The 25,566-nt window shown below is 39.0% G+C and overlaps 1 protein-coding gene and 1 long non-coding RNA gene across 7 annotated transcripts in view; one reads left to right on the top strand and one right to left on the bottom strand.

The window, feature by feature from the left end:
• The window catches only part of kcnt1b (potassium sodium-activated channel subfamily T member 1b), a 306,811-nt gene that overhangs the window by 128,875 nt on the left and 152,370 nt on the right, over nucleotides 1-25,566 (top strand). For 5 of the 6 annotated variants that reach the window (XM_062050715.1, XM_062050714.1, XM_062050713.1 and 2 more), the window contains exon 4: nucleotides 23,961-23,999. In XM_062050715.1, coding sequence (XP_061906699.1) covers nucleotides 23,961-23,999 — 39 coding nt within the window. Of the gene's footprint in view, nucleotides 1-7,859; nucleotides 8,260-23,960; nucleotides 24,000-25,566 lie in introns of those variants that run through there. The other variant, XM_062050718.1, reaches the window with a different exon arrangement.
• Nucleotides 5,865-8,031, bottom strand: LOC133652216 (uncharacterized). Its single transcript, XR_009826544.1, has 3 exons — nucleotides 8,020-8,031; nucleotides 7,773-7,929; nucleotides 5,865-6,380 (listed from the first exon to the last, which is right to left on the bottom strand). It is a non-coding gene; the product is annotated as an uncharacterized LOC133652216 (long non-coding RNA).

Here is a 25,566-nt window from a genome sequence, read left to right as displayed (position 1 = left end):
TGGGAGCATGGAATTGTCCAAAATGTTTTGGTATCCTGGAGCATTCAAAGTTCCTTTCACTGGGACTTAAGGGAAACCAACCCCACACCATAATTTCAATGCAGTCCGAAATGTAGCGTTCTCCTGGCAACCTCCAAACCCAGACTGGTCAATCAGATTGCCAGATGGAAAAGCTTGATTCATCACTCCAGAGAAGGTGCCTCCACTGCTCTGGAGCCCAGTGGCGATGTGCTTTACACCACTGCATCCCACGCTTTGCATTGGACTTGGTGATGTATGGCTTAGATACAGCTGCTCGGCCATGGAAACTCATTCCATGAAGCTCTCTGCGCACTGTACGTGGGCTAATTGGAAGGTCACATGAAGTTTGGAGCTCTGTAGCAACAGTCTTTGCACTATGCTGACCTCTCTGTCAGTTTACGTGGCCTACCACTGGGTGGCTGAGTTGCTGTTGTTACCAAACTCTTCACTTTTCTTATAATAAAGTTGACTTTGGAATATTTTAGGAGCGAGGAAATTTCAGGACTGGATTTGTTGCACAGGTGGCATCCTATGACAGTTCCACGCTGGAAATCACTGAGAGAGGCCCATTCTTTCACAAATGTTTGTAGAAACAGTCTCCATGCCTAAGTGCTTGATTTTATAAAATATAGTGTATATACTGTACGTTGTGAAATGAGTTATTCACACATATTCTGTTAATGTTTATTTACAATAATTGTTTACAAACGGTGTCTGAACACAGCAGTAAAACAAAACAGAAGTTCATTTCAGTTCAGTTTATGTGGAACATGCATACGATACAACATGATGCATCACATATTTCTACTTGTTTCATTACAGCACGTCCGAAAAGGAGTAGGAAGAAGCTGAGCTTATTTAATCCTACCCCTTTTCATACCAAAGCAATTGTATCCCATTTCCTTGTTCTCTGTAACAGAACAGTGAATAAATAAATAATATACCATAGCAAGTAAAGAAATATTAAAAACAAAGCAGTCGTCGTCGTGGACCCACCACCGGTATATAAGCCGCACCCACAAACCTTTAGAAGTAATAAATAATTTCCACATATTAGTCACACTGAACTATATAATATATACATTGGGAAATTAGTTATTTACACAAGTTTGTTGTAAATGTTTATTTATATACCTTGATTTTTTCTAATCACTGTCTGTAACACGGCAGTAAAAGGGCTGATCAAACAAAACAGAAGTCCTGGTCATGGACCCACTAGCTGCGCAAGCTAGCTCTCCAATCAGCTAAACAGACTCAATAACTCCACGGTGACGTTTTGGTGAATTTACTGAGGAATTTGTGAAACTGAAACAATACAAAAAGAATGTCATTGTAAGTTAATAATGCTAACACAGACACTCGTAAACATGTTAGCATATTAGCTAATGCTAACGACGCTCGCTGGATTACATTACAATAGCACGTACAAATATGCATGAAAACACATGGGACGCTTTAGTAAGTAAGAATTGTTTTAGTTATATTGTAAAACTTACAAACGTTGCTCGGAGTGATGAATGAAGAATCTATACGAGTAGACACGCTATGGATGGCTGGAAGATGAACACGGCACTCCAGTTGGGGGAAAAAAAGAATACCCATAGTGAGCGAACTTGTCTAGAAGATGGCGCCATAGCACAAACAAAAAAACTCCTGTGCTTGTTTTTTTGAACAATTTTTACGCTGTTATAGCGAAGAAAAAATCCATAAATTGGCCACACCGTCTAATAAGCCACAGGGTCCGAAGTGAAAGAAAAAAGTAGCGGCTTGTAGTAAGGAATTTACGGTGCCTCAACTTAAGAGTGTTTTGAGATAAGAGCGGTCTCTCGGCTAATTGTTATGCTTTATTGCTAGCAAACATTTGAGTTACAGGCATCCCCACCATTAGTTGGTATTGCAAAGACCACAATGAACCCCATAAGATCTTTGTTCTCCAACCTTGGGAAAGAAGAAAGTGTGAAGAAGAGTGAATGGCTGATATTCATTGGATTAAAGAATGAAATAATCAAAAACATGATCCTCTGCACCGTACGGAAACAGAATGAGTTTAACTACAGCTAAGAATGTTCAAATCAATTCCAAATGGCGGACATTTATCCATGAAAATATGAAAAAGCTGCTGATTGTATGCTTGATGGAGAAGCAGCTTGAAGGAGAAATTGTAGAAGTCCACTCGCCAATGTAAATTATGAACATTATTATTACATGACTTGATCAAACCACTGTAGTTGTTAGTAGTACTTTGTTGTTTTTTACACAATGTGTCTTACCTAAAAGTTACAGAACCCAAAAGCAGTGAAGTTGTCATGTTGTGTAAATGGTAAATAAAAAGAGAATACAATGATTTGCAAATCCTTTTCAACATATATTTAATTGAATAGACTGCAAAGACAAGATATTTAATGTTCACACTAAAAAACTCTTCTTTTTTTTTTGCTAATATTTATGAACTTAGAATTTAATGGCAGCAACACATTGCAAAAAAGTAGTCACGGGGGCATTTTTACCACTGTGTTACATGGCCTTTCCTTTTAATAACACTCAGTAAAGGTTTGGGAACTGAGGAGACACATTTTTGAAGTGGAATTATTTCCCATTCTTGCTTGATGTACAGCTTAAGTTGTTCAACAGTTTCCCTTCTGCTATTTAGGCTTCATATTGCACCACACATTTTCAATGGGAGACAGGTCTGGACTACAGGCAGGCCAGTCTAGTAGTGAAGTGAAGTGAATTACATTTATATAGCGCTTTTTCTCAAGTGACTCAAAGCGCTTTACATAGTGAAACCCAATATCTAAGTTACATTCAAACCAGTGTGGGTGGCACTGGGAGCAGGTGGGTAAAGTGTCTTGCCCAAGGACACAACGGCAGTGACTAGGATGGCGGAAGCGGGGATCGAACCTGCAACCCTCAAGTTGCTGGCACGGCCGCTCTACCAACCGAGCTATACCGCCCCCAGTACCCGCACTCTTTTACTACGAAGCCACGCTGTTGTAACACATGGCTTGGCATTGTCTTGCTGAAATAAGCAGGGGCGTCCATGATAACAACATATGTTGCTCCAAAACCTGTATGTACCCTTCAGCATTAATGGTGCCTTCGCAGATGTGTAAGTTACCCATGTCTTGGGCACTGATACACCCCCATACCATCACAGATGCTGCCTTTTACACTTTGCGCTGAGAACAATCCGGATGGTTCTTTTCCTCTTTGGTCCGGAGGACACGACGTCCACAGTTTCCAAAAACAATTTGAAATGTGGACTCGTCAGACCACAGAACACTTTTCCACTTTGCATCAGTCCATCTTAGATGAGCTCAGGCCCAGCGAAGCGTTTCTGGGTGTTGTTTTTTAAATGGCTTTGGCTTTGCATAGTAGAGTTTTAACTTGCACTTACAGATGTAGCGACCAACTGTTGTTACTGACAGTGGTTTTCTGAAGTGTTCCTTAGCCCATGTGGTGATATCCTTTACACACTGATGTCGCTTTTTGGTGCAGTACCGCCTGAGGGATCCAAGGTTACGGGCATTGCTGCTTACGTTCAGTGATTTCTCCAGATTCTCTGAACCTTTTGATGATATTATGGAGCGTAGATGGTGAAATCCCTAAATTCCTTGCAATAGCTGGTTGAGAAATGTTGTTCTTAAACAAGTTGCTCAGGCATTTGTTACAAAGTGGTGACCCTCGCCCCATCCTTGTTTGTGAATGACTGAGCATTTCATGTAAGCTGTTTTTATACCCAATCATGGCACCCACCTGTTCCCAATTAGCCTGTTCACCTGTGGGATGTTCCAAATAAGTCTTTGATGAGCATTCCTCAACTTTCTCAGGCTTTTTTGCCACTTGTGCCAGCTTTTTTGAAACATGTTGCAGGCATCAAATTCCAAATGAGCTAATTTTTGCAAGAAATAAAGTTTTCCAGTTGAAATATCTTGTCTTTGCAGTCTATTCAATTGAATATAAATTGAAAAGGATTTGCAAATCATTGTATTCTCTTTTTATTTACCATTTACAAATGACATGATGGAGCAGTGTGAGGTAGCAGTTGTAACTCACAGTGTTATTGCAGGGGGGTGTCAGTGAATGAAATACCAGAATGAGATTGGGATTAGGGGGTAGCCCTTTGATATTTCTGCGCAAATGTAAAGTATGTTATAAATGAAATGCAATATTATTATTATATGAGCACATACTTGTTGGTCACAAAAAACATTCATGAAGTTTGGTTCTTTTATGAATTTATTATGTGTCTACTGAAAATGTGAGCAAATCTGCTGGGTCAAAAGTATACATACAGCAATGTTAATATTTGCTTGCATGTCCCTTGGCAAGTTTCACTGCAATAAGGCACTTTTGGTAGCCATCCACAAGCTTCTGCTTGAATATTTGACCACTCCTCTTGACAAAATTGGTGCAGTTCACCTAAATGTTTTGGTTTTCTGACATGGACTTGTTTCTTCAGCATTGTCCACACGTTTAAGTCAGGACTTTGGGAAGGCCATTCTATAATCTTAATTCTAGCCGGATTTAGCCATTCCTTTACCACTTTTGACGTGCGTTTTGGGTCATTGTCCTGTTGGAACACCCAACTGCGCCCAAGACCCAACCTCCGGGCTGATGATTTTAGGTTGTCCTGAAGAATTTGGAGGTAATCCTCCTTTTTCATTGTCCCATTTAAAGCACCAGTTCCATTGGCAGCAAAACAGGCCCAGAGCATAATACTACCACCACCATGCTTGACGGTAGGCATGGTGTTCCTGGGATTAAAGGCCTCACCTTTTCTCCTCCAAACATATTTCTGGGTAGTGTGGCCAAACAGCTCAATTTTTGTTTCTTCTGACCACAGAACTTTCCTGCAGAAGGTCTTATCTTCGTCCATGTGATGTGTGGACTTTGCATGATCTCCTGGTGACTTTGTGGGTTCCCTCCGGGTACTCCGGCTTCTTCCCACCTCCAAAGACATGCACCTGGGGATAGGTTGATTGGTAACACTAAATGGTCCCTAGTGTGTGAATGTGAGTGTGAATGTTGTCTATCTGTGTTGGCCCTGTGATGAGGTGGTGACTTGTCCAGGGTTTACCCCGCCTTCTGCCTGAATGCAGCTGAGATAGGCTCCAGCATCCCCCGCGACCCCGAAAGGGATAAGCGGTAGAAAATGGATGGATATATATACACTACCGTTCAAAAGTTTGGGGTCACCCAAACAATTTTGTGGAATAGCCTTCATTTCTAAGAACAAGAATAGACTGTCGAGTTTCAGATGAAAGTTCTCTTTTTCTGGCCATTTTGAGCGTTTAATTGACCCTACAAATGTGATGCTCCAGAAACTCAATCTGCTCAAAGGAAGGTCAGTTTTGTAGCTTCTGTAACGAGCTAAACTGTTTTCAGATGTGTGAACATGATTGCACAAGGGTTTTCTAATCATCAATTAGCCTTCTGAGCCAATGAGCAAACACATTGTACCATTAGAACACTGGAGTGATAGTTGCTGGAAATGGGCCTCTATACACCTATGTAGATATTGCACCAAAAACCAGACATTTGCAGCTAGAATAGTCATTTACCACATTAGCAATGTATAGAGTGTATTTCTTTAAAGTTAAGACTAGTTTAAAGTTATCTTCATTGAAAAGTACAGTGCTTTTCCTTCAAAAATAAGGACATTTCAATGTGACCCCAAACTTTTGAACGGTAGTGTATATATATATATATATACTGTATATATATATATATACAGTATATATATATATATATATTTTGCAGTTTTTGTTAACAAGGTAAAGGTGTTTAATGATAATACAAGCATGTTTCTTCCATGAAGACAAGAATATAAGTTGGTATGATTGTGATGACTTGCATTGATTGGAATCAGACAGTAGTGATGATAACGTCCACATTTTCAAATGGAGGAGAAAAAAAGTCTTCCTTTCTGTCCAATACCACATGAAAGTATCCAGCTTCCATACTCCTTTTTATACACTTTACAAGAATTACATTGGCGACAAACTCCGTAGCTTGCTAGCTTGTGCACGCTAGCTTTCTGAGACTCTTATTTTGTTAGCGCAGGCAGGATGGAGCAGCGCTTTTATTGTGAAGACAGGAACTGTGCAGTCAGTCTTTAAGCTTTTGACGGCAGGTACGGTTGAAATAAAAAGTGTTTCTCGCCTTCCTGTCGGTCATTTTTTATTAATAATGATGTGGCAGCAGCCAGCGTCATCTCACAAGACCCCCGGGTGCCGAGAATGTCAATCAAGTGACATCTTGGTGAAGATTGATGATCGATCATTTTTAGGTCTATTTCTTAAAATGCCTGGCTGGCGATGGACTGACACACCCTCCACCATCCCCTGCACTGGAGTCTGAGGAAGACCACATTTTACTTGCAATTCACACAGTCAGCTGGAAAACATCCGATTTGGGCCGTAAACATAGTCAAAGTCTGTTCTATCCTATATGATTAGTACTTGTTAAAAATATGGACTAGGATGTTCTAGTGTTGTCCCGATACCAATATTTTGGTACCGGTACCGAAATGATTTCGATACTTTTCTAAATAAAGGGGAACACAAAAAATTTTCATTGTCTTTATTTGAACAAAAAATCTTAGGGTACATGAAACATATGTTTATTATTGTAATTTAGTCATTTTATAAAATAGTGAACATACTAGACAACTTGTCTTTTAGTAGTAAGTAAACAAACAAAGACTCCTAATTAGTCTGCTGACGTATGCAGTAACATATTGTGTCATTTATCTACCTATTATTTTGTCTACATTATGAGGGACAAACTGTAAAAATAGATTTTTAATCCACTTGTTCATTTACTGTTAATATCTGCTTATTTTCTGTTTTAACATGTTCTATCTACACTTCTGTTAAAATGTAATAGTCACTTATTCTTGTCTTCTTTGATACTTTACATTAATTTTGGATGATACCACACATGTAGGTATCGATCCGATACCAAGTAGTTACAGGATCATACATTGGTCATATTCAAAGTCCTCATGTGTCCGGGGACGTATTCAAAAATAAGGACATTTATAAACATAATATGATTTTTTTTTAAACGAAAGAAAATGTGATGCAAAAAAATATCGACGTAATCATAGTAGTATTGACTAGATACGTGCCTGTACTTGATATCATTACAGTGGATGTCAGGTGTAGAGATCCACCTATGGTTATTGTTTACATTTTGATGCCAGTGAGCTATTTTATCCACCTAGGGTGTGTAGTGAAGCATGTTTAGCTATTCCTCATCCTCCAGTGATAATGATACTTGTAAGAAACTTACTTTATTTGTCGCCATGGAGGCCAGTATTAGTGATTTAGAAGTACTGCGGATGGATGTTAGCTGCTAGCTAGCTAGCAATGTCTTAAAGCACCTCTTCCTGAGGGCGTTTCAGTGTTATAACTTCACCTTTATCTTTACTTTTTACACCAAAATGCGTCCGTTCTCCCTTTTATGTCTACACACTGTGTCTGCTTGTAAGTACTCCGTGTGTGTGCGCTATCGAACATGCTCCTCTGCTAGTAAAACCAGCATTTACTCGACGTGACGACGACGTGGGCTCGGGGGGCGGGACCGGTACTTTTTAGAGGCAGTATAGTACCGAATATGATTCATTAGTATGGCGGTACTAAACTAGTACAACCCTAGTATGTTGTGTTAAATCCCTGAGATAGTCTGTGACGTGGTTGTTATATGTGATGTTAAAACAATGTTTCACCTGCACGTCATACTACCTGCAGCTGCCAGGTGGTTGCCATGGCAACGTGTTTGAAAAGGAGGTCACGTGACTGACAGGTTTTTCAACTTCCGACTGAGGCTGAATCGTGGATGTAGTATTTTTGAATGCACTCGTTCCTCTCCATTGACAAATTCATGGAGAAATTGCGGCAGCTATAAAAAAAAAAAGTGTCAGCGAGTTACGTAAGAAGCGGAGAGTCGCTGACGACGTCAGGCATGGAGCCCAGCAGCCTCCTCGCTCACCCCCGGAGATGCGCTGGCCGAGTCGGGGCTGGAGGGACCGAGTAGGGGCTGAGGGGGAGCGACCTGCTCGCCGTCGTCCGGAGCCATGGCGGGCGCCAAGCTGACACCCTCGCCCTCGGAAATCGACCCGGACGTCAAGACCGAGGTGCGGAAGACACCGGAGCCCGCCTGGCTGCACTCCTCCTCCGCCTCCAACCCGCTGAGGACCGCGGGCTCGTTCGGGAGCGACGTCGGCCAAAGGTAGAGAGCGAGCTGCGGCAACGTCAACGTGCACGCCTGCAGAAGTTGGCAATGTTCCGTAACCGTCTTGGTTCTGCCTGCTCGTTACGCAGCGACTATATCTTCATATTCCTCACACTCCTGCAGCGTGGATGCATTTGATGGCTGACTTTAGTCATTACATAATTCCATAAATGCGGCATTTCTGCTACAATTGCGTGCATCCACCGCATTAAAAGTGATTTTATTTGTAGGCAATGCAAACCCTGGGAGACATGCAGCACATAATGATGGGACTGACAACACCCACGGTGCTGATTTAGGGGCAGTTTGGTGGAAACACGAATGTATTGTTTAGTGCAGTGTTTTTCAATCACTGTGCTGCGCCGTGAGATACAGTCTGGTGTGTCATGGGAGATGATCTAATTTCACCTATTTGGGTTAAAAATGTTTTTTGCAAACCGGTAATTATAGTCTGCAAATGATGCGTTGTTGTTGAGTGTCGGTGCTGTCCGGAGCTCGGCAGAGAAACCATGTAATACTGTTCCATATCAGTAGGTGGCAGCCGGTAGCTAATTGCTTTGTAGATGTCAGAAACAGCGGGAGGCAGGGTGCAGGTAAAAAGGTGTCTAATGCTTAAACCAAAAATAAACAAAAGGTGAGTGCCCCTAAGAAAAGGCATTAAAGCTTAGGGAAGGCTATGCAGAACGAAAGTAAAACTGAACTGGCTACAAAGTAAACAAAAACAGAATGCTGGACGACAGCAAAGACTTACTGAGGAGCAAAGACGGCGTCCACGAGGTACATCTGAATATGACATGACAATCAACAACGTTCCCACAAAGAAGGATAAAAACAACTGAAATATTCTTGATTGGTAAAACAAAGTAGATGCGGGGAAATATCGCTCAAAGGAAGACATGAAACTGCTACAGGAAAATACCAAAAAAACTGAAAAAGCCACCAAAATAGGAGCGCAAGACAAGAACTAAAACACTACACACAGGAAAACAGCAAAAAAACTCCAAATAAGTCAGGGGGTGATGTGACAGGTGGTGACAGTACACCTACTTTGAGACAAGAGCTATATTGATGCATGCTTGGTTATGCTTTAAAATCATATCCAACAATTGCGACGACGACTTTTTACTGTCAACTGAGTTTTGTTTTTTAATGATTTCTGCTGGTGGTGTGCCTCCGCATTCTTTGAACGCAAAAAATGTTGAAAAACACTGCTTTAGTGCCATACTTGCCAACCCTCCCGTTTTTAGCGGGAGAATCCCGATATTCAGCGCCTCTCCCGACAACCTCCCGGCAGAGATTTTCTCCTGACAAACTCCCGGTATTCAGCCGGAGCTGGAGGCCACGCCCCCTCCAGCTCAATGCGGACCTGAGACTGAGTGGGGACAGCCTGTTCTAACATCCACTTTCCCACAAAATAAACAGCTTGCCTGCCCAAAGACGTCATAACATCTAGGGCTTTTATAGAGTGCACAACTGCGCACACAACAAGGAGACGAAGCAGAAGAACGAGGAAATTACAGACATGGCGGCCGAAATGATATACTCATCATGAACGGAGAAGTTAAACAGGACAATACTGCCATCTAATGGATAGCCACTGGAACACTGAAATTCACGTTTGTTTGTTTTTTTCTATGTAAATAAAATAAAAATATATATATAGCTAGAATTCGCTGAAAGTCAAGTATTTCATACATACATATATATATATATATACATATATATGAAATATATATGAAATACTCGAGTTGGTGAATTCTAGCTGTAAATAACCACGCCCCCAACCACGCCCCCACGCCAGATGGCAGTAGTGTTGAATAGTAGAGCTATATACATACAGGTATATAGGTATCTATGTATATAGGTGGATACATGTTTATACAATATAGGTATATACATATGTGTATACAGGTATGTATAGGTATATATATAGGTATATACAGTAAAGGTGTGTATATATAGGTATATATGTATATAGGCATTTAAAGGTATATACAGTATAGGTATGTATATAAAGGTATATACAGTATTTATATCCATCCAAACATGCAGTATATATATATGTATAGAAATATATATATATATATATATATATATATATATATATATATATATATATATATATATATATATATATATATATATATATATATATATATGTATGTATACATATATATATATATGTATGTATACATATATATATATGTATGTATACATATATATATATGTATATATTTGTATGTATGTGTATGTATATACAGTATATATATATATATATATATATATATATATATATATATATATATATATATATATATATATATATATATATATGTATGTATGTATTAGGGGTGTAACGGTACACAAAAAGTTCGGTTCGGTATGTACCTCGGTTTAGAGGTCACGGTTCGGTTCGTTTTCGGTACAGTAAGAAAACAACAAAATATAAATTTTTGGTTATTTATTTACCAAATTTGCAAAATCTTCCACCAAAAATATTTTTCTTAGTGGAATATTTGATGTGAAGTAATCAGAACCTTGGATAGGTCAATAATTCATAATAACATTGATTTTGATTCAATATTATGTTTTGAGCAATGACAGTTTGAAAGAAAAAAAACAGCTTTGTTTTATTAGTCAACATTGCAACTTTTTCTAAATTACATTTAACCTTTAAGCTTTTTTATTTAAGTTTTGTTATGTTTTTGTTTCTTTTAATAGTATTTTTAGAATGTGCCGTGGGCCTTTAAAGCATTAGCTGTGGGCCACAAATGGCCTCCGGGGCACACTTTTGACACCCCTGCTATAGATAATAAAAATTTAAATCTGATAAATCTATTGATAAAAAGCAGAGCCTGGCGACGCATGCGCGTTTATCATAACTTTCTCGCTCTCTCTGTCTCTGCCCCTCCCTCACGAATGCTGCTGGCACACCTCCACAATTTGTTTGGTTTTTAACCCCTTCTTAACCCTGAACGTACATTGAAAATACACGCAACCCTAACTCAAAATGTCGGACATTTGAGGCATTTAAGAAACTCTGCCCTGACAGCCCCGCAAAAGAGGACATGTCTGGTGAAACCGGATAGACTGACTATACGTCCTCTTTTCACCGTTACACCCCTAGTATATGTATATATATGTGTATATATATCAGTGACATGCAGTCAGGGGAGGCAGGTGAGGCATTGCCTCATGTGCCATCATGAAAAGCAAAAAAATTTAAAAAGAAAAAAAATAATTAAATTGTTATATGTATCCAGTGATTATACTATAAAGTTATTTTCCATTTAACTTCACCAGTTTTAGATTATTTTTATTCAAAATCGCTGAATTTTCACATTTGCCCTTCAAACACTGAGAAGAGACTTGCGGTGAGTCAGCAGCCAGTTGAGCCTCACCATGGATTGCGCAATGACTCGGCTAACTGCTGGCCTGCTGTGCAGTGAGACCGTATTGCTATATGAATTATATTATAAATTTCCATAGTTTAGTTAGCTGAGGTATATAATGTACAGTGTATTTTGTCAACAACTCTATGTGTGTAACGTATTTCTTGTGCTGAGCAATCATAAAACGGCTGCGAAGACGCACTGGGTGAGGCACGCAGTTCTCCCGCCTCATGGTGGTAGAGGGCGCTAGTGATCCCAGGGATAATTCTTGCGACTACTCGGCTGCAGAATAAGTGACAACAAGCTAGCAGTACTCTGACTCGCCACACTGGGAGAAGTGCGAGCAGACACATGTCTCTCCAGCAGAAGCCAGACTTTTTTTTCCTTTTTTTTCCTTTTTTTCAAAACTGTATTTATAACAAACACGGCATTTTTATTAGAGTAAACCAGCGTTTGTGGGTGTGTTTTGTCAGATGCAAAAATATTGTTTAATTGCTTGCAATAACATTAAATCAAATGAATGTGTCTGCCAATATGGAGGATTATATACTGCATCCAAGATTAAATACTTCTCTAAACTGGACTTTAAGACAAAATGTATGTGATCATACAAAGTAGGTTTTCATGGAGGATAGCTAGCATTCCCACCTTCTACCTTCCTAGTCACGTCCGTTGTGTCCTTGGGCAAGACACTTCACCCTTTGCCTCTGATGGCTGCTGGTTAGCGCCTTGCATGGCAGCTCCCGCCATCAGTGTGTGAATGGGTAAATGTGGAAATAGTGTCAAAGCGCTTTGAGTACCTTGAAGGTAGAAAAGCGCTATACAAGTATAACCAATTTAAATTTAATTTACTGCCATCTAATGTATTGGAAGTGCAAGTGGATTGTAAATGAAACTGCAGACATAAAAGGACAATACAGTTATCATAGACGGCTCATTTTTAAATATCACATTAAAAAAAAAGTAATTTTATAATAAACAATATTTATTGATGCACACAAAAGTACCAACAATTTGTACTGTTTAGTACCAGTATTGATTCCCAGGCAGTGGTCCTGTACTGGTTCAAATGTTAAAGGTACCCATCACTAGTTTTACTGTCATTTTAATTTAAAACATTATGAACTCATGAATACTTTTTATCGTTACATCCTGATTCAAATGTGAGCCATTCTATGTGTTAGCACTCTGTGTCAAATCTAGCATCTATTGCAGGCGTGTCATTGAGGGCCACATCGCAGTTATGGTTGCCGCTTTTAACCGTGAATAATGTACAGTATGAATATAAATGTGTATATATATATAAAACGTGTACTTTTTTTACGTAGGCTGTACGAAAGCAAATCTTTAAATTGTATTGTATGAAACTGGCAGCTCAGTCGCCACAATTTAACCGTAATATTTGAAGTTTTTTTTTACCGCATATAAAATTTAAAAAATACATCGGATGGAAAAACGGTACCACTGTTTTTTACCTAAAAGTTTTTTATACTGTAAAATCTACAGTTGTTGTGCTTTATAGTGTATTATATTGAAAGTGGATTTTACTGGAAAATGTTTTTACATGAACAGTTTGTTTGATTACTAGCTTTGAAATCATAAATCAAGCAAATATTTAAGTATTTATCTTTATTTGAACAACCCCGGCCGAGTCATACCAAAGACTATAAAAATGGGACCCATTACCTCCCTGCTTGGCACTCCGCATCAAGGGTTGGAATTGGGGGTTAAATCACCAAAAATGATTCCTGGGCGCAGCCACCGCTGCTGCTCACTGCTCCCCTCCCCTCCCAGAGGGTAAACAAGGGTGATGGGTCAGATGCAGAGAATAATTTCGCCACACCTAGTGTGTGTGTGACTATCATTGGTACTTTAACTTGAACTTGATAACATTGTTTTGTAATGTATGATGATATAATATTTTTTTTTATTATTAGAGATGATTCAAGTGTAAATATGTCATTGTACGCAGTACATTTATTTTTGTCATACATTTATGAAGAAAAGTTTAGTTACTTTATTTCCACGCTTCCGGGGGCCACATAAGTTGATATGGTGGGCCAGATCTGGCCCCCGGGCCTTGAGTTTGACACATGTGATCTATTGTGATAACAGGCTTTTGAGATGGTTTCCAGGGTTTGGAGAAGGCTGATTGTGATGCTGACAGGGATCTTTAGACGGTGAAATGTGGTCACCATGGGATTTGTGTCCTCTTTGTACATAAGTAATGGAGGGAGATCAATACTCTCATTTATTTTCACATTTAAATCATCCTCCCTCGTATGTTTCTGTGTATAGAAATGGCTTTTATTGACAGTATTGCCATCGAGTCTTGGAGGGTTTTCAAGAGCAGACTGTGGTCTAAACAGATTTATTTAGTCTGCACACACTTGCCAACATATTGTGGAGAAATGAGCCTTGTGCTGGGATGCTTTGCCTAGGATTTGAATAAGAACGGTCGGTCAGCAGATTCCACTTTCAGCCAGCAGCAGAGAGGCACTTTGATGAAGAGCAAAGCACATATTTTACATCCATCAAGTTGTGTTTCTTGTTGCTTCATCATCTCATCATCTTGTCACACGTGATGGATGCCATGTCTCCGTTGTCAAAGACTCCAATAGATATGGGGAGCAAAAAAGATCCAAAGGGAAATATCAGACAATAGAGAGAGGACATTATCTCCTAGCTGAGCAGGGAAAATTACATTGCAGAATTTCATAGCTTGTTTGTTGTTGCATTACACAGTCCCACATCATCCATCTTCTGCCTTTTAACGGTGCTTCTAGCCCACTCACAGAACTATTACTACTTCATCTTGATCTCTTCCCCCATGTTTTAATGAGATGAAATCATGTCCCCCCTGAATGGAGTCAACCGAAGACAAACCACCTAATAGAATGCTGACAACTTGCAGATGAATGTGTGAACCATAGACATCTTCTAAGGGTACGCAGCATCGCGCGCTACTGCCTACTGACGCTGACGAGACGCGGGGCCGCCATCTTGGAGTGGTGATCCGCTCCACTCAGTGCAATTCATTTGGCAGGAGCAATGAACTGTCAGCGCATTTAATTCATCTTACCTCACTGAATACCACTCATTTTCACACGTTTTTTTGTCATACGTTTAGCTATGATAAAGGACACATGTTTTATTATTCATAGTTTGCTTAACAGTAATAGAATATTCTTATATGTGATAAGTGACCAGACATCCTAGATCAAAACTGGGAATATAATCCCAGAGAAGGGGAAAAAACGGTCAGCTATTTTTAAGTTGGAAGAAACAATATGATTAGGTTATATAAATACATGCGTATATCCTACTTAAACAATACATTAGATATCTATATATCTTTTAGACTGTATCTCTGTTGCTGCAGCAGCAAAGAGTTTATTCTGTCTTGACACTTTGTATTGATATTTTGTATTACATTATTCCCTTAAATGATCATGTTTACAGTGATTGTTTTATATGTATTTTTTATGTATGTCGCTTTGGATAAAAGCGTCTGCCAAATACTTAAACATAAACATATAAAATCACCTGAAAGTCTTTATATCAGCTAAAACCACCAATGTCTCTCACTGGATTCAGAATAAAACCAAATTCTGTCTTACCCAACAATGTTAGTATTTGAATATTGTTACTTGAAGACTTATTCCTGGTTACAATTATACTGTTAAGAAAGTATTGTCTTATACTTTACCTAAAATGAGAATGCATCATAATCAGTGGCGGCTGGTGAATTGTCTTTTAGGTGGGGCTGAAAGTTTGTAAACTAAACCCCTGTAGGGGGGTCATCCTCCCCCAGAAGATTTATTTGTGATTTTCACATACAAATGAAGCATTCTGGTGCATTCTGACAAAATAATGAAGACAAAATAGAAAATGTCATAGCTTTGCAGAGAACTATTTACAATATGCACACTGAAGGCATGATGCCACTATAGGTTTGCAGAGATGCGGCTACTATTTCAGTACTATTGAAGATCTTTGCTCCTTCTCAACTCTGTGGTAATATTTTCTTCACAAAATACAACCAATAGTACGTTAATGTTAAATCTTACTTGTGAAAAGTAATCCCCCGATTCCTATTTTCAACAGTCCGTTCATTTGAGCAGGAAAACGCTGAACACCAACCCAGCATCTTTGTTTTCTACCTGTCAACTGTCAGTGTAGGCTGCTCGCCAGCTCCTCATCACCACTTCAAGATGGCGGCCCAAATTTCTCGTGTCACAGCAGCCAATGCTGCGTCTACTTATAAGATGTCTGTGGTGTGAACACACGTGTGCAGTGTGGGTCTCTTATGTCATGCATGACGAGTGTGTTTGTTTGAGACCCTCGAAGCACTTTTTACACCCATTCAATTAGGCGGCTCAGAGAAAGTGAAAATGGGAGTTGCAGTATTTGTGTTCCATTGTGAAAGGGGAACTGCTTCATTCCCAATCCTTATGTAAGACAAAACACATGTTTTCTTTTTTTATGCACCTAGAATACAGCAGCTAGAAGGTGGCTAACAGCTTGTAGCTGCCCATAAAACCCTCCATAAAAACAATACTTCATTTGACCTGAATAGTAACCATTATTGTCATTATATTATTATAATAGCTTATGCTGCTATTAGGGTTGAATGGTATACCGGTACTAGTGTAGTACCATGATACTAATGAATCATATTCGGTACTATACCAACTCTAAAAAGTAGCGCCCCCTTTCTTTTTTTTTTAACGGGCATGACGGGGCGTCGTCACATCGTGTCATTGCTGGTTTTACGAGCAGAGGAGCATGTTCGGCAGCGCACACACACGGAGTACTTACAAGCAGACACAGAGTGTAGACAGAAAAGGGAGAATGGACGCATATTGGTGTAAAAAGTAAAGATAAAGGTGAATTTATGACACTGAAACACCCTCAGGAAGAGGTGCTTTAACATGGCTAGCAGCTAACATCCATCCGCAGTCGACAGTGTTTTAGTACTTCTAAATCACTAATCCTGGTCTTCATGGTGACAAATAAAGTAAGTTTCTTACAAGTATTATTATCACTGGAGGACGAGGAATAGCTAAACATGCTTCACTACACACCGTAGGAGGATACAATAGCTCACTGGCGTCATAATGTAAACAAATGCCATGGGTGGATCTACACCTGACAGCCACTGTAATGATACCAAGTACAAGAGCGTATTTAGTCGATACTACTATGATTGCATCGATATTTTAAATATATTTTTCTTTTTTTTAAATTCATATTATGTTTATAAACATATATATAAACTCTTCTCTGAGCTGCCACTTTATCGTGGTAGAGGAGTTTGCGTGTCCCAATGATCCTAGGAGCTATGTTGTCCGGGGGCTTCTATGCCGCCTGGTAGGGTCTCCCAAGACAACCAGGTCCTAGGTGAGGGATCAGACATAAAGCAGCTCGAAGACCTCTATGAAAATGCAACAACCGAAACTCTGATTTCCCTCGCACGGACGCGGTGCACCAGGGCCCCCCTCTGGAGCCAGGCCCGGAGTTGGGGCACGATGGTCAGTACACCAGTTACTGGTGGTTTTGGCACTGTGGGCAGGTGCCAGATCATGCTGGAAAATGAAATCATCATCTCCATAGAGCTTTTCAACAGATGGAAGCATGTAGTGCTCTAAAATCTCTAGAAGCGTCGGACTTGGGCTATGGAAAAGAAGCACTGGACATTTGCAGAGTGGTCCAGAGTCCTGTTTTCAGACAAAAGCAAGTTTTGTATTTCATTTTGAAGTCAAGGCGCTAGAGTCTGGAGGAAGGCTGGAGAGGAGCAAAATCCAAGTTGCTTGAACTCCAGTGTGAAGTTCCCACAGTCAGCAATGGTTTGGGGAGCCATGTCAGCTGCTGGTGTTGGTCCACTGTGTTTCATCAAGTCCAGAGTCAATGCAGCTGTGTACCAAGAGATTTTACAGCACTACATGCTTCCATCTGTTGAAAAGCTCTATGAAGATGATGATTTTCATTTCCAGCATGATCTGGCACCTGCCCACAGTGCCAAAACCACCAGTAACTGGTGTGCTGACCATGGCATTACTGTCCTTGATTGGCCTGCCAACTCCCCTGACCTGAACCCCATAGAGAATTTGTGGGGTATTGTGAAGAAGAAGCTGAAAGACACCAGACCCAATAATGCAAATGAGCTAAAGGCCGCTATTGAAGCATCCTGGGCATCCATAACACCTCAGCAATGCCACAGGCTGATTGCCTCCATGCCACGCCACATTAATGCAGTAATCTGTGCAAAAGGATTCCCAACCAAGTACTGAGTGCATTAATTGACATTTTCAAATGTTTGATTTTGTTTTGCTGTTATAAATCTTTTTTTTTTTTACTTGGTCTGAGGAAATATTCAAATTTTTTGAGATACGATTTTTGAGTTTTCTTAAGCTGTATGTCCATAATCAGCAATATTAAAAAAATTAAAAGGCTTGCAATATTTCAGTTGATGTGTAATGAATCGAATATGTATGACATTTTTGTTTTTTTAATTGTATTACAGAAAATAAAGGACTTTATCACAATATTCTAATTTTCTGAGACAGTCCTGTATATGTATATATATATGTAAATGGGTATATAGGTATATGTATAGTTATTTAAAGTATATACAGTATAGGGACGGCGTGGCGAAGTTGGTAGAGTGGCTCTGCCAGCAATCGGAGTGTTGCTGGTTACTGGGGTTCAATTCCCACCTTCTACCTTCCTAGTCACGTCCGTTGTGTCTTTGGGCAAGACACTTCACCCTTTGCCTCTGATGGCTGCTGGTTAGCGCCTTGCATGGCAGCTCCCACCATCAGTGTGTGAATGTTTGTGTGAATGGGTAAAGCGCTTTGAGTACCTTGAAGGTAGAAAAGCGCTATACAAGTATAACCCATTTATCATTTATGTATATAGGTATATATATATATATATATATATATATATATATATATATATATATATATATATATATATATATATATATATATATATATATATATATATATATATATATATATATATATATATATATATATATATATATATATATATATATATATATATATATATATATATATATATATATATATGTATATATATATATATATGTATATATATATATATATATATATATATATATATATATATATATATATATATATATATATATATATACTGTATACATATATATATATATATATATACTGTATGTATATATATATATATATATATATATATATATATTAGGGCTGCGAATCTTTGGGTGTCCCACGATTCGATTCAATATCGATTCTTGGGGTCACGATTCGATTTAAAATCGATTTTTTTTTCGATTCAAAAACGATTTTTTTTCCCGATTCAAAAAGATTCTCTATTCATTCAATACATAGGATTTCAGCAGGATCTACCCCAGTCTGCTGACATGCAAGCAGAGTAGTAGATTTTTGTAAAAAGTGTTTATAATTGTAAAGGACAATGTTTTATCAACTGATTGCAATAATGTAAATTTGTTTTAACTATTAAATGAACCAAAAATATGACTTATTTTATCTTTGTGAAAATATTGGACACAGTGTGTTGTCAAGCTTATGAGATGCGATGCAAGTGTAAGCCACTGTGACACTATTGTTCTTTTTTAAAATTTTTTATAAATGTCTAATGATAATGTCAATGAGGGATTTTTACTGCTATGTTGCAATTGTAACTAATATTGATACTGTTGTTGATAATATTCATTTTTGTTTCACTACTTTTGGTTTGTTCTGTGTCGTGTTTGTGTCTCCGCTCAATAGCTCTGTTTATTGCAGTTCTGACTGTTGCTGGGTTAGGTTTGGTTTTGGAATTTGATTGCATTGTTATAGTATTGCTGTGTATTGTTTTGTTGGATTGATTAATAAAAAGTAAACAAAATAAAAAAATAGTTTTTTTAAAATGAAAATCGATTCTGAATCGCACAACGTGAGAATCGCGATTCGAATTCGAATCGATTTTTTCCCACACCCCTAGTATATATGTATATAAAGGTATATACAGTATAGGTATATATATATATATATATAGGTATATATGTATATAAAGGCATATACAATATAGGTATATGTATAGGTATATATGTATATAAAGGTATATACAGTATAGGTATATATATATAGGTATATACAGGCAGTATAGGTGTAAGATGCTCAAACGTTATTGTCCTTGTCCAAAGTCTAGCAGCCGTGTTTTGTAGCAAGTGTAATATTTGAATGTTGCACCAGTCTGTTGCCCAGCAGAAAATATGAAGTGACAACCTTTTTGTATTACGTTAAAACTACAATTCCCATTTGCCCTTGAAAACTACAATTGCCATTGGCCCCTGAAAACTACAATTCCCATTTGCCCTTGAAAGTGCTGCAGAGACCATGTGTGTGTGCCAGGCCCTCCCTCCTCACTGTGTCAGTAAGTGGTCCTGAAAGCATGCATCCATAGTGCTCTCCACTTCTTGTCTTTCTAACTCAGCTGCACAGAGGTGAGAGTTTCTCCTTCCTTCAATGTCTTAGTCCTGCTCGCACGCTAACTTCAATGTCTTAGTCCTGCTCGCACGCTAACTTCAATGTCTTAGTCCTGCTCGCACGCTAACTTCAATGTCTTAGTCCTGCTCGCACGCCAACTTTAATGTCTTAGTCCTAACTTCACTGTCTTAGTCCTGGTCGCACGCTAACTTCAACGTCCTAGTCCTGGTCGCACGCTAACTTCAATGTCTTAGTCCTAACTTCAATGTCTTAGTCCTGGCCGCACGCTAACTTCAATGTCTTAGTCCTAACTTCAATGTCTTAGTCATAACTTCACTGTCTTAGTCCTGGTCGCACGCTAACTTCAACGTCCTAGTCCTGGTCGCACGCTAACTTCAATGTCTTAGTCCTAACTTCAATGTCTTAGTCCTGGCCGCACGCTAACTTCAATGTCTTAGTCCTAACTTCAATGTCTTAGTCCTGGTCGCACGCTAACTTCAATGTCCTAGTCCTGGTCGCACGCTAACTTCAATGTCTTAGTCATAACTTCAATGTCTTAGTCCTGCTCGCACGCTAACTTCAATGGCTTAGTCCTAACTTCAATGTCTTAGTCCTGGTCGTACGCTAACTTCAATGTCCTAGTCCTGGTCGCACGCTAACTTCAATGTCTTAGTCCTGGTCGTACGCTAACTTCAATGTCCTAGTCCTGGTCGCACGCTAACTTCAATGTCTTAGTCCTGGTCGTACGCTAACTTCAATGTCCTAGTCCTGGTCGCACGCTAACTTCAATGTCTTAGTCTTAACTTCAATGTCTTAGTCCTGGTCGCACGCTAACTTCAATGTCCTAGTCCTGGTCGCACGCTAACGTTTGTGACGGGCACGCCATGCTACCTACATGATTGGTCTTATGTTGGAAAAGGTGCTAAAGCAGCCAGATAGCATGTTTATTGTGAGGGGAGATCTGTCAAGTGACCACCTGTGATCTCCGAGATGTTGTTCTTGTTGTCATCTTCCCTCCTTGGCTTTATTGGGACTATTAGAGAATGTTGTACTCATGCAGTGTGACTTGCTCAAATATGACTTCAACCACACTGATATCAAATATGACTTCAACCACACTGATATCAAATATGACTTCAACCACACTGATATCAAATATGACTTCCACCACACTGCACGGTGGGACAGGGGTTAGTGCATGTACCTCACAATACGAAGGTCCTGAGTAGTCCTGAGTTCAATCCCGGGGCTCGGGATCTTTCTGTGTGGAGTTTGCATGTTCTCCCCGTGACTGCGTGGGTTCCCTCCGGGTACTCCGGCTTCCTCCCACCTCCAAAGACATGCACCTGGGGATAGGTTGATTGGCAACACTAAATTGGCCCTAGTGTGTGAATGTGAGTGTGAATGTTGTCTGTCTATCTGTGTTGGCCCTGCCATGAGGTGGCGACTTGTCCAGGGTGTACACCGCCTTCCGCCTGAATGCAGCTGAGATAGGCTCCAGCACCCCACGCGATCCCAAAAGGGACAAGCGGTAGAAAATGGATGGATGGATGGATGGATGATATCAAATATGACTTAAACTACACTGATATCCAAATGCATTCGCTGCTTTCCCTCGTCCACGGGAGCCCACATTCTCGTTGTCTCCCCTTCGACAAATGGACACAGTTTTTCGCTAAGTAGAATCACAGCTGACCTGGACATTGGAATGTTTTCTTGCCGTTCCTCTGACACAACACACTGGGTGACAAACATATCCCACCAGGTTGCCGTTCTTCCAGGACTTATCCAAAACTCAACTTGGCTATGTTGCCGTCTGAGAAGTGTTGTATCCCAAATAGCTGCAATTGCGCGTTTTCCTCCGAGTTACGAAGCTGGCTGTGGCGCGTTCTTTCTCACGTCACTTCTTGGCGTCACTTCTTCTCCAAACTCAGTTTGTAAACAATCGATGAGTCCATACAAAGCTAAGAGCCAGAGATTCAAGAAATACATGGCGCAACTTACCCGTGTAAAAACATTTCCAAGGACGGGAACCTTAAACGCCGGTTTAGTGTGGCTGACACGGGGTTTAGGCTAAATAATTATTCCTTTAAGGAGTTATCCAACTTAATGTAGACATAGCCTAATAGAATATGCAGGTCTTCCTGGCTGTAATGGACACTCCATTAGCCCATTTAGAGAAGCCATGAGTCCCTGTCAGAAGTCTTTACACTCAGCTGCTAAACCATCACCTACGAGCAAGGCACTATTGCAGAAATAAAGTAGCACACCACCATTGAGTCTGGCATACCACGCCATTAAAGTGGGCAATATTGACCTGCCAAGCCATTTGTGGTGGCATATGACACCACTTATTTTGGCCCGCCAAATCATCTCAAATTAAAATAAATACTCAAATATCTGTTTGTCACCTTGACTTACGATTTCAAAGCAAGTTAATAGGTAATGTAAAATAAAATTACAATTAAAATAATGAAAAAAAAGATATATATGTAATAAAACAAAAGTTGCATATGCAAATTGTGCAACGATGCGTTTAAATGTATGTATGTATAAAAATATATATACATATATGTGTATATATACAAATACACACACATACATACATATATACACGTATATATACATATACATATATATACACATATATGTGTGTATGTATATACACACTCATATACATACATACATACATATACACATACATATATATACACATATATAAGTATACATATATACACATATATATGTATATATATACACAAATATGTATATATATATGAAAATAAATATTATATAATATATATGTGTGTATATATATATATGTACACATATACATATATATATATATATATATATATATATATATATATATATATATATATATACTGTATATATATATATACACACATACATACATATATATATATATATATATATATATATATATATATATATATATATATATATATATATGTATGTATATATATATATATATATATATATATATATATATATATATATATATATATATATATATATATGTATGTATGTGTGGGAAAAAATCACAAGACTATTTCATCTCTACAGGCCTGTTTCATGAGGGGTTTCCTCAATCCTCAGGAGATTTATATATATATATATATATATATATATATATATATATATATATATATATATATATATATATATATATATATATATATATATATATATATATATATATATATATATATATATATATATATATATGTGTGTGCGTGTGTATATATGTAAATGTGTTTATGTGTGTGTGTATATATATATATATATATATATATATATATCCATCCATGCATTTTTACCGCTTATTCCCTTCGGGGTTGCGGGGGGCGCTGGAGCCTATATATATATATATATATATATATATATATATATATATATATATATATATATATATATATATATATATATATATATATATATATATATATATATATATATATATGTATGTATGTGTGTGTGTGTGTGTGTGTGTGTGTGTGTGTGTGTGTGTGTGTGTGTAGGCCAGCCATAATTCCGATGTGGCCCTCAAAAGAAGTGTGTAGAAGGTGTCTCCCATGGTTTGCATCACATGTAGCATCTCTGCTATGTATATGTAGCATCTTTGCTTCCATCTCTTTAAACGCATTTGTTCCTTATTTGTTGACACTTGATTCCAAGCCGACAGAAGCAATGTGCTGTGGATTCCTTTTCTTTCTTCCTTCTTCTCTTGCTTCCTTCCTTCCCCTGCCCTTGCTTCCCTAACCCTGCCTATCTGTGCTGCATCCAGGTATCAGGAGGAGTACAGTATGGACTCCACCAATGCCCAGTAAGTTCCTGGCAGCATCATGCTTGCATGGCATGGTCATGTCTCAATGGATGCTCGGAGGAGAAAAAAGCTCGGCCCTTGTGGCACTGTTGAGTCGTTGACTTTGCACATGACAGTCCTCCATGTTTGACAGCCATTGTCCTGGGCAATGATGCTCCATATTGCATCTACGGCTACCTTTTCAACACTTGTTGTGCTAAAACTTCCCAGAGAATAAGAATTATTGTTATTGTTAAACCAAATGGTGAAAAGGCAGCTTGTGTTCTTAAATATTCTTTTCTTGCCAACATGTGAATGCACTGATTGTTGTGTACATTGTGCATGCTAGCATCACACAGCAGCACAGTCTGAGAGGTTCTATGTACCTTGTAGTCACACCCATCATTTACCATCTTGTTAATATTTATGTCTTTGCAACCCCGTGCTGCTGGTAGAAAATGGATTTCCCTCCCTGCGGACATACAGTGGTAAACATGTTATGTTGCCACCTCTTACCGCCATCTCTCGTCTTGCGCCAGTTCGGTAAAAAAATGCTTTGCAGGGATTCTTGCCACCTGGGTCTCCGAGTGGAGCCCAGAAACAATCGGAATACGTCTGGTAAATATTTTACTTTCATCTGCTGCGGTTAGTTTGTTCTTCTGCAAAAAGTGCCACCCAAACACCTGATATCTCACTTAAGCACTTCCTGTGGTTTGCAGATAAAAGCCTCAGCTCTCATTAAACTTGACAGGAAGCAATCAGATTTTCATTTCCTGTTCATAAAGCAAAGCCTTTGGGAAAGCTGCCATAATTATTCCCATAAGTACAATGTTTGTTAGCCAGCGTAGCATCCTGACCACAACCATGTACAGTCAATTCTGGACTATAAGCCGCTACTTTTTGCCTACTCTTTGAACCCTGCGGCTAACAAAACAGTGCAGCTAATTTATGGATTTTTCTTCGCTGACGACCATAAAACAAATGGTGTTTTTTTTTTTAAACAACTAGCAAACACACTGAAAAGCTGTGTTATTGTTTGTGCTTTGGCATTATCTTCCGGGTACTCCGGCTTCCTCCCACCTCCAAAGACATGCACCTGGGGATAGGCCCCTCCCACCTCCAAAAACATGCACCTGGGGATAGGTTGATTGGCAACACTAAATGGTCCCTAGTGTGTGAATGTTGTCTATCTGTGTTGGCCCTGTGATGAGGTGGCCACTTGTCCAGGGAGTACCCCGCTTTCCGCCCGTGTGCAGCTGGGATAGGCTCCAGCACGCCCCGTGACCCCGTTAGGGACATGCGGTAGAAAATGGCTGGGTGAATGGAGTTCGTTCACTGCAGGTGATGCAATGTCCTTCCATTTAGTGCTTTCAATTGGAAGTAGAAGTGCTGTTTCACCTTGTAGCTGTCCATAGCGTTCCTACTCGTATGGATTCTTCATTTATCACCCTAAGCAACGTTTGGAAGTTTTACAATAGAACTAAAACAATTCTTACTTACTAAACCGTCCCATGTGTGATGTCTGTCGGAGTGTTGTCATGCGTATTTGTACATGCTACAGTAATGTGATTAAGCGGGCATCGTTAGC

This window comes from Entelurus aequoreus, linkage group LG06, assembly GCF_033978785.1.
Source record: "Entelurus aequoreus isolate RoL-2023_Sb linkage group LG06, RoL_Eaeq_v1.1, whole genome shotgun sequence".
Lineage (NCBI taxonomy): Eukaryota > Metazoa > Chordata > Actinopteri > Syngnathiformes > Syngnathidae > Entelurus > Entelurus aequoreus.
Note: the sequence above shows the minus strand (reverse complement) of the source record. Positions and strands in the feature narration are given on the sequence as shown.